Source organism: Octodon degus, unplaced genomic scaffold, assembly GCF_000260255.1.
Source record: "Octodon degus isolate 3935 unplaced genomic scaffold, OctDeg1.0 scaffold00056, whole genome shotgun sequence".
NCBI classification, from domain to species: Eukaryota; Metazoa; Chordata; class Mammalia; order Rodentia; family Octodontidae; genus Octodon; species Octodon degus.
Genome location: NW_004524632.1, coordinates 5,224,326 through 5,234,416, shown reverse-complemented (window position 1 = coordinate 5,234,416; position 10,091 = coordinate 5,224,326). Strand labels below are relative to the sequence as shown.

The 10,091-nt window shown below is 59.6% G+C and overlaps 1 protein-coding gene across 1 annotated transcript; it reads left to right on the top strand.

The window, feature by feature from the left end:
- Positions 1 to 262: 262 nt before the first annotated feature.
- Positions 263 to 5,507, top strand: Wfikkn2 (WAP, follistatin/kazal, immunoglobulin, kunitz and netrin domain containing 2). The gene is made up of 2 exons (XM_023718162.1): positions 263 to 593; positions 3,157 to 5,507. The coding sequence occupies exons 1-2, from the start codon at positions 399 to 401 to the stop codon at positions 4,675 to 4,677; spliced, it is 1,716 nt and encodes a 571-aa protein (XP_023573930.1). The 5' UTR covers positions 263 to 398; the 3' UTR covers positions 4,678 to 5,507.
- Positions 5,508 to 10,091: the final 4,584 nt, after the last annotated feature.

Below are 10,091 nucleotides of genomic sequence, written 5' to 3'. Positions count from 1 at the left end.
TGCTTCCAGCTTTCCCCCCTTCTGCAATAAGTCTGTGCTCGGCCACGGGACGGAGGCCGCCGCTGCCCGCCGGTGACAGGCGTCAGGTTAGCGGGCTCCCACCCGGGTGGCGCCCGGGATATAAATCCGGGCTCGGGCCCCTGCGGCGCCCCGTCCCTGCGCACCAAGGCGCCCGCTGGCCTTCTCGAGACCTTTCTTTCATCTGCAGCCGCTCTGGGAGCAGCCTGGGCGGCCGCTGCAGCAGCAGTCTTTGCCTTCGCAGGGAGACCTGCAGGGAGGGAAGGGCAGGTGGTCCTGCCCTAGGAGGAGGAGGAGGAGGAAGAGGAGGAGGAGGCGCCGGTGGGTTGCGGCCCCTGGCGTCCTGTCAAGGGAGGCCTCCAGCCACCACTGACCATACCATGTGGGCGCTCAGATGCCACCCATTCTGGCCCCGCTCTGGGCTACCGCTGCTGCTGCTGCTTGGGGTGCCCCTGCCAGGCCTGGCACTGCCACCCATCCGCTATTCCCACGCGGGCATCTGCCCCAACGATATGAACCCCAACCTCTGGGTGGATGCGCAGAGCACCTGCAAGCGGGAGTGTGAGGCAGACCAGGTGAGTGGGCACCGGTGCCTGGGACATGTGATGGGCAGCGGGGTGGCAGGGGGAGGGGACACCTTGCCGGTGCCCTCAGGGATATGGTGGGACACAGCCCCTGTGCACTCTGAGATGAGCAGGGCCCCACACTCCACACTGATGCTGGGGACAGAAAGAAGCCCCCATGGCAGCCACATTGATCTGAGACTGGAAGTGTGGGACCCCACCCTCCTGTTGGCTCAGGGCAGCCCCAGGCTGGGCAGGCCATGTGGACAGGCACGGGCACATGCTTGGAGGTAAGAGGAGGAATGCTCAGAGCCAGGCCACAGCCAGCGAGGGACATATGTGCCAGGGACCTGTGTCTCCTTGCAGGCCATCCTGAGGTTTCCTCCTGCCTCTGGCTACTGCCTCTGGCTTGGCCCAACCCCGGGCTGAGGAGCAAGGGGGGAGCAGCCAGTGAGGGTGTCCTGGGGGGGGGGTGGAAGGGGCCTGCATGGCAGCCACTGGGGCCCTCAGCAGGACCCTGCAGTGGGGAGGGCTGGCTCCAGGGCACCCCGCCACCCACTGCTGCGGTGACCCCAGGCCATCACTGCTCATTGTGTTCCGGGTGTGGCCAGCTTTGAAGGTGGCACAGTGTCCCGGGCATCCCAGGGAACTTGAGAGCCATCTGCCAGTCACAGGACAGCACAGGGCTGCCCTGGAGAGAGTGGCTGTGCCTCCCAGTGCCTTGGGGACAGTTCTAGGCCCCATGCACAGGGCAGATGCTGCCAGTGGGCAATGCTGGTGCAGGAATTGAGGAGCAGGAAGACCATGGCTGGCACCAAGAGATCAGGCCACTGGCTGAACCCACCTGTGAGACGCCTGTTTCACTGGCACAGGCTGCCCAAAAGGCAAGGGCAGGCTTGGGGACAGAGGGCTTGGCTGATGGCATGTGTCTTGGGAGAAGGTGCTGTGTGGGCTAAGGACACACAGATCACCCATGGGTACCTTGGTAATCAGAAGTCCTCTAAGGACCCTCAAGGGCCCAGCCATTCCTAGGCCTCTGGGCCCCCGGAGGCTTCCTGGTCCCAGTGTCCCAGGGAATAGTTTGGTCCTCAGGCTGCCCTGTTCAGCCCCATGAGTCTCTTGCCTTAGCCCCCAGCTCAGATCCCGCCTCAAAGCCTCCCCTGGGGTGGCCTCAAAGCTGATGCCAACCAAGAGCTGCAAAACAAAGTCCCCATTCTGAGCCAGAAGAGGGTAACAGTAAACAAAGCAGGCAGCTCTGCATGCTGCGGAGGGGGCGATTTGCCCCTCTTAGCTGATGTGGAATGTCAAAGAGGCAGAAATAAAAGTCGGAAGCACAAGAGGCAGCCCCCACAGGGAGCAGCTCGTGGGGTTACTACCTGGTGGAGGATTAGGGCAGCCGCCTGCCTGCCCAGCGGGCACGGCGCGTATTGTCGAAAACACCACGTGAAATCCATGTTTGTGTCGGCCCCGGAGCATGCTGCTAATTTTGAGGAATTAAACTAATGCCTTGTGGGGCTCCACCGAAATCAGAGGGGATTACAGCCTGGAGAGGCCTCGCTGACCTTTGCCACACAAAGGGGGTGTTTTGCTTGCTGCTTTCTCCCTCACTGAGCTGGGCACCTGGGCCCAGTGTCCTGGGCCTGATGGGTCCTGATGCTGATGCTGGTTTCCTTGAGGGGAGGAGAGGAGTGGGTGACATCTGTTCCAGAAGTGGCCTCTTCAATTTATGGAGAAAAGACACAGGTATGGCCTCCCTCTGGAAGCCTAGATCTTACTGGGGCAACATGGAGCAGGGTTCCAGGAGGGCTTCTGGGAGCCTGAAGCCTTTTCCTGCCGTGTCCTATCTGTGTGATGTGGATGTTACCTCCCTGCCACAGCAGAGTATCATCTATAAATTGCTGATAAGAAACACCTCCCCCCCTCAGCCAGGCCTGGTGGCACACACTTGTAATCCTAGCTCTCAGGAGGCTGAGGCAGGAGGATGGCTCTGAGTTCCAGGCCAGCCTGAACTACGTATTAAGATCCTGTCTCAAAAAACAAAAACTGGGCTGGGGAGATGGCTCAGTGGAATAAGTGCTTTCCTGGCAAGCACAAGGGCCTGGGTTCAATACCCGGTACTGAAGAAAAAAAAAAAAAAAAAAAAAAAGCAAGGGCTGACCAGATAGCTAAGCCGACTAAAGCACTTGCTTAGGCAGGTGTAAGAACCAGGGTTCAATCCCCTGTGTGGTGCCGGGCTGCCTCTGGGGCATGCTAAACTGGCTATTGAGACTGGGTGTGGTGGTCCATGCCTATAATCCCAGTGCTTGGGAGGCTGAAAACAGTAGAATCACTACAAGTAATTCTGTGTAGCAAGACCCTGTAGACTGTGTACTAAAAATATGTTAAAAGAAAAAAAAAGTAATTGCTTGAAGTTCTGTGTAGTGATTGATCTTGGGTAGTGTCACTGTGATGGGACAGCAGTGGACAGGTGTCAGGGCTCCTAGATGAGGGCTGCATCCCTCAGCCCCGGGGGCGGGCTTCTGTCCCTCCCCTATCCCCATGCTCAGCCCCTTCTCTGTCCCTGGGACCCTTTCAGGAGTGTGAGACCTTCGAGAAGTGCTGCCCCAACGTGTGTGGGACCAGGAGCTGCGTGGCGGCCCGTTACATGGATGTGCGGGGCAGGAAGGGGCCGGTGGGCATGCCCAAGGAGGCCACATGCGACCGCTTCACGTGCGTGCAGCAGGGCTCCGAGTGCGACATCTGGGACGGGCAGCCTGTGTGCAAATGCAAAGACCGTTGTGAGAAGGAGCCCAGCTTCACCTGCGCCTCGGACGGCCTCACCTACTACAACCGCTGCTACATGGACGCCGAGGCCTGCTCCAAGGGTGTCACGCTGGTCGTCGTCACCTGTCGCTATCACTTCACCTGGCCCAACACCAGCCCCTCACTGCCCGAGACCACTGCGCACCTCACCACGGCCTCCCCAGAGACCCCCGGGCTGGACCTGGTGGCCCCCGCCCTGCTCAACCACCCGGCGCATCAGTCGGTGACCGTGGGCGAGACGGTGAGCTTCCTGTGCGACGTGGTGGGCCGGCCGAGGCCTGAGATCACCTGGGAGAAGCAGCTGGAGGACCGGGAGAACGTGGTCATGCGGCCCAACCACGTGCGCGGCAACGTGGTGGTCACCAACATCGCGCAGCTGGTCATTTACAACGCGCAGCCCCAGGACGCTGGCATCTACACCTGCACGGCCCGCAACGCCGCCGGGGTCCTGCGCGCCGACTTCCCTCTGTCCGTGGTCAGGAGTGGCCTAGGGGTGGCCCCCTCCGAGAGCAGCCCCAACGGCACGGCCTTCCCGGTGGCCGAATGTCTGAAGCCGCCCGACAGCGAGGACTGCGGCGAAGAGCAGACGCGCTGGCACTTCGACGCCCAGGCCAACAACTGCCTCACCTTCACCTTCGGGCACTGCCACCGCAACCGGAACCACTTCGAGACGTACGAGGCGTGCGTGCTGGCCTGCATGCATGGCCCGCTGGCCGTGTGCGGCCTGCCGGCCCTGCAGGGCCCCTGCAAGGCCTATGTGCCGCGCTGGGCCTACAACAGCCAGACGGGCCAGTGCCAGTCTTTCGTGTACGGGGGCTGCGAGGGCAACGGCAACAACTTCCGGAGCCGCGAGGCCTGCGAGGAGTCCTGCCCCTTTCCCCGAGCCGACCAGCGCTGTCCTGCCTGCAAGCCGAGGCAGAAACTGGTGACCAGCTTCTGCCGCAGCGACTTCGTCATCCTGGGCAGGGTCTCAGAGCTGACCGAGGAGCCCGACTCAGGCCGCGCCCTGGTGATCGTGGATGAAGTCCTCAAGGATGAGGAGATGGGCCTCAGGTTCCTGGGCCATGAGCCACTGGAGGTCACTCTGCTGCACGTGGACTGGGCCTGCCCGTGCCCCAACGTGACGGCGGGTGACACGCCACTCATCATCATGGGCGAGGTGGAGGGCGGCATGGCTATGCTGCGGCCCGACAGCTTCGTGGGCCCCTCCAGCGCCCGGCGGGCCAGGAAACTTCGCGAGGTCTTGCACAAGAAGACCTGCGACGTGCTCAAGGAGTTCCCAGGCCTGCACTGAGCGGCTACGGGCCTCGCCTTCCCCTCCCCCACCCCACGGCCCCCGAGACCGCAAATCGGCAAGAACAGTTGAGACAGTAGGGAGATGCTGGCCCTCGGGGCAGGGCAGAGCCACCAGGGGCCTGAGGGCCACCCCTAGCCTTTGGGGTCAATACGGGGTCTGTGTGTCTTTGTTAGCTGAGGGGGACAAAGGAGAAGTCACTGGACGCTTGAGGGTGATTCCTCCAGCCTGGGTCGAGAGGCTGCAGACAGTCCAAGGGCTTGGGTTGCAGAGGGACTCAGCTTGCGGGAGGGACATGGTCCCACAGCCTGCAGCCCCCTGGAGGTCCGCCGTGAGCAGGGGCGCTGCACCATCCCACCCGCACACCTGCTCTGGGCAGAGGCCGCGCGTGCCTGGGAATGAACATCCCTGGGAGCAGGTGGGAGGGGGCCTGGGAGAGCTGTCACAGCGCGGCTCCCAGCACCCTGACCCCTGGGGCCTCCTGACTTGCAGAAAGGCCCAGGATCCGAATCGGAACCAGTACCGGAGGAAAGAAGGGAGGAAAGGCAGGCCGGGAGGAGGTAATGGAGGCAAAATCGGCAGGCGGTGGGCGGGAGGAGAAGGAGGAGGCGGAGGCTACTCGCTGCTTCCATCTGGCGGCCGCCGGGCGCAGCGACCCGGTAGAAGGCATCGGTGGGCCGACGGGGCAGGGCCGGCGAGCAGCCTCTGGTGGCTTTCTTTGTGTTTCCAGCCCATGACCCCGCAGAAGCCTTGGGAACCCCCGCTGTCAACTCTGTATCTGGCCCCCCAGCTCCCCCTCAGCCCTTGGCCCCGCCCAGCACCCCTGAGAGCTCAGGAAGGCCACGGCGAGGCACCCACGTACCCACGCTTCCTTCCTCAGTGTAAGGAGGAATCTGCTAATTAAAAGCCCGCAGCATCGACGGAGTGTGATTCACTGTGGCGTGGGGAGGGGGGCAGGCTGTCATTGGCGACATTTGCTGCGCTGACTTTTCAGGAAGAAGTCTGGTCAATGGTACCGAATATCTGGTGGCAGAGGGATGTTTGGATGTCTCACTGCTGAGCCTTTGGGGCAGGGAGGGTGGGACTTAGGCCCAGGTGACCAGACATGTCATCTCAGGGTCCCTCCACCTGAGGACCCTGTCACTACAGCCACTGATGACATCTGAGGTCGGAGCTGGAAGGGACACAGTGACCAGGCAGAGTGTCGGCTGCTGCGGCCCTGGCGTCAGCCACAGTGCCCACCCAGGCCTCATGTTCTCACTCATGGCACCCAGCCCTGGACGGGCGTCCGGCACAGTTCACGTGTCCCTCACAAGGGACACCCCTCCCTAGGACCCCAGGCCACTGCCCAAAGGAAGGATCTGGGCCAGGCTTGCCCAGCTCAGCCCACGCCAGCTCCTCATGCCTGTCCAAAGAGTAGGCAGGTAGCTGGGCATGGCGGTGCACACCCGTCATCCTACCCTCAGGAGGCTGAAGCAGGAGGGTCATGGTGAGATGTTTCTGTCATTGTATTTGAGATAGGTTCTCTGTGGGCCTGCGTCTCATCTGGAAAGCACTTTACAGAGACTTAGGGGTTCAGCCCTAAGCAAGGCTGGGAGCCCCGAAAACATCACCCACAGCCTCTTCAGCAAGGCCCCCAGGCCCCCATCTACCCAGACACAGGGTTCCCCCTTCTTCTGCCCGTGGGTCCTTCTACCCCTCCCATCCCTTGCCCCAGCTCACTTCTCCCCGCCTAGCCTGTTCCAGCCTCTGGGGAGGGCAGCTGGGCCTCTGCCAACCTCCGCCTACCCTGCAGCCCTGGCCTCCTGGGACGCTCGGCTCCATTGTCTGGCCAGCTGCTCCAGTCTGATGTCACCCCCTGGACAGTGGTGCTGGAGAGCAGGAAACCAAGGGACCTGGCCAGTGAGGGGCAGCAATTCACAACCCACAGCGGTGTCATCCCCACACCTGCCCCTGTAGAGCACAGTCCAGGCAAGGGCTGTGTGGCAGGCACCAGATCTCTGTCTTCTTCATTGCAAGGGCAGGAGACAGAATGCCACTTGTAGGTGGGACATCTAATGCCAGGGCAAGGGACATGCCAGGGCTGCACTGCTGCTGAGGAGCAGTCAAGGTCCCTAAGATGCCTGTATTTGGCCTAGTCTGACACGTGCTCACACACACGCATATGCACACCTGCTCCAAGCTGGGTGGCATGGAGCCTATCCGAGGAGGACTCAGATACCTGCTGTCAGCTGACCACACACCCCAACCCTGGGGCTGTTTGTGTCTGGCCCGGTGACCTGTATTTCGGTCTAGATTCCTGAGCGAGACATCAGCCTGGTGCCTGCTCATCCTGCAAACCTTGGCTCCTTGGGGAGCCTCCATGTCCCAGGCTGCCTGGGCCTCTTTCCTGCATGTCCCCGTGAGCTCGCTGTGATCCAGATGGCCACAGTTGCCCAGGAGGAGTGTGTGGGGGACTCAGGCTCCCCTGACAAGGCCCTGGGCGTGTGACCATAGGGAGTGACCACACAGCCGGGCGGGACTTCTCTGGGGCTTCCCCTTCTTTTCCCAGCTCCTGGCCCTTCCTCTCCTCCCGTTCCCTCCCCTGGGGAACGTGTGATTAATGTGGTTGGGACGGGTGGCAGGGCTCAGGCCCTATTCCGGGCTGTGCCCTCATTCTGGAATGTACCCTGAGGTCACGCCTGCCTGGCTGTGTGGGGGAGGGAGGCATGAGCTGAGGCTGGCACTGCCGAGCAGGAGAGAGGGCAGCCAGGGGCAGGTCTCCTCCGGGCCCAGGGGACCCCCTCGCACTTCTTGTCAAGGTCAGGTTGGAGTCTCTGTGCTCATGTCCCAAATTCACCTGGATCCGGAACCCTGGCTCCAGGACCTTGGCCACTCGGGCCACACAGGGCAGGGCACAGGGCACAGGACTCAGCTCCAGAGTGGCCCAGCCTATGTGGTCCTGGACATGGGGCTCAGAGAGGAGGAGGTGGGCACCTGGGTGTTGTCTGCCCTCTGTAGCTCTTAAGAGCCCCGCCAGGACCCTGCTGGGACAACAACAGACCCATCAGATCTGAGTGTTTGTCATCTGACTTGGTGACAGATGCACATCCGGCACTCTGTCCAACCTGATCCTTACAGCTTATTGTTTGGAAATGGGGACTGAAGCAGGACTCTCATGTGCCAGGCAAGAGCCCTACCACTGAGGATACCCCCAGCTATTTAAATTTTATTTTATTTTCTTTATTTATTTTTGTCTTCTTGAGACAGGGTCTCACTGTGCAGTCCAGGTGGGCGTTGAGTTCACTTTGTAGCCCAGGCTGGTCTCAAACTCACAATAATCCTCCTGCCTCAGCCTCCCAAGTGCTGGATTAGAGGCCTGTACTACCAGCCTAATGTTATTTCCCATTTTAAGAGGTGTGTGTGTGTGTGTGTGTGTGTGTGTGTGTGTGTGTGTGTGTGCAGGGTCTCACTACGGATCTCAGACTTGTAGTGATCCTCCTGATTTCTGCCTCCCTTGTGCTGGGATTACAGGCGTGCACCACCACACCCAGACTCCATCGCCAGCTCAGCACACCCGGGGGTGGGGCCGGCGCAGCACGCAGTGCCAGGGTTCAAACCCTGGCCCCTGCGCTTACCTACGCAAGTGCTTAGTCCACTGAGCTACACTGCCAGCCCCTTCCCCTTTTTTATAGATGGTGAATCTGAAGCTCTGTGTTTAATGCCAAACTTCCCAAAGTCATAAGGTTAACCAACAAAGAGCCCAGTTTCAGTCCAGGCCTGTCCTTAGTGCCAGGCCCCTTGCACAGTGGTGAGTGGCATTTAGCTGGCTCGGGGACCTAGGACAGTCCTCTTGAGAAGGCTGCAGAAAGCTCCCAGAGCCACATTCTCCCGTACTAAGCAGACGACACCTGCACACGGATCAAGTGGAGGAAGATCAAGTTTGGTCCCGCAGTGACACTGGCCGTGTCTCAAGCACCACATTTCACACGGCTAGTGGCTGTTCTGCTGGGCAACACAGACTCGGGCTATTTCCGTCACTGAGTCGGGCGTGGTGGCGCACCCCTGTCATCCCAGCACTCAGGAGGCTGAGGCAGGGAGGAACCCTGTGAATTCAAGGCCAGCCAGGGCTACATAGTGAGACCCTGACTCAAAAAACTCTTCCTTAGCTTCCCAGAGTTCCAGAAAAGGTAGACAAATTTCTACTCACACACACACACACACACACACACACACACACACACACACACACACTGCACTTTGTGGTGTGGCTGGTGGCCCAGCAAGCAGAAAACTGTTGGGGACAGACAGGGACCCTGGGGGCCTCCCGGGAGGCACAAAGAGCATTCACTTTCCACTCCCAGCCCCAGCTCTGAGACTCCTTAGATCAAGGGCCACCCCACCTCCCTGTGCCACAGGGGCAGCAGAATGCAAGGAGACCCCGCCTGGGGCCCTCATGTGACCGACATCAGCCATCACTCCGCGGTCCTCACGGTCAGCAGGCAGAGCTTAGGAATGAGACGGTGGAGCCCTGGGACGTGGGCGCCTTCACCAATTAGACACCACGGAGGCCAAGCTGGCGATTTCCTTGTGCACTGCGTCCGTGTGTGAGTGTGTGTGTGTGTGTGTGTGTGTGTGTGTGTACATATGATACTAAGGATTGAACTCAGGGCTTCACATTGAGATACATCCCCCTGCCTCACCACACCTGGCTTCTTTCAGTTTTTTCTTTCTTCTTCTTCTTTTTTTTTTTTTTTTGGCAGAACCGGGGATTGAACTCAGGCCCTTGCGCTTGCCAAAGAAGCGCTTATCCCACTGAGCCAGCTCCCCAGCCCAGTTTTTTTCCTTTTTTCCACTAGCCATTTTGTTTTGGTTTTTACTTTGAGATAAAGTCTTCCAAAGTCACTAAAGTTGCCCAGGCTGGCCTCAAACTTGGGATCTTCTTGCCTCAGCCACCCAGAGCGCTGGGATTTCAGTTTTGTCCCACCATGCCCCTATGATAATTTCCATTTTAAGACCAAATTGCACTTTGTACACACCTATGCACGCTTGACATGCATTAAATATTTACAAGCCTGTGAAGTGTATTTAATATTTTCCTCATTTCAGACAAGATGAAACAGGCTCAGGGGGTGGTGGGACACTTTGCCCATGTTTCCTGGCCAAGCAGGAAACCTAGGTTGGGGCTCTTAATCATGGGATGGTGTCTTCCACCATAGGTTTGTGTGTGTGTGTGTGTGTGTGTGTGTGTGTTGTTTTATTTTGTGAGACAGGGTCTCCAGGTTGGACTTGAACTCACTATGTAGTCCAGACTGGATTCCAATTTGAGAGGATCCTCCTGCCTCAGCCTCCCTGGCCCTCTAGAGATTTAAGGATAGTCAAGAATGGAAGACAAGGGGCTGGTGAGATGGCTCAGTGGTCTAAAGCACCTACTT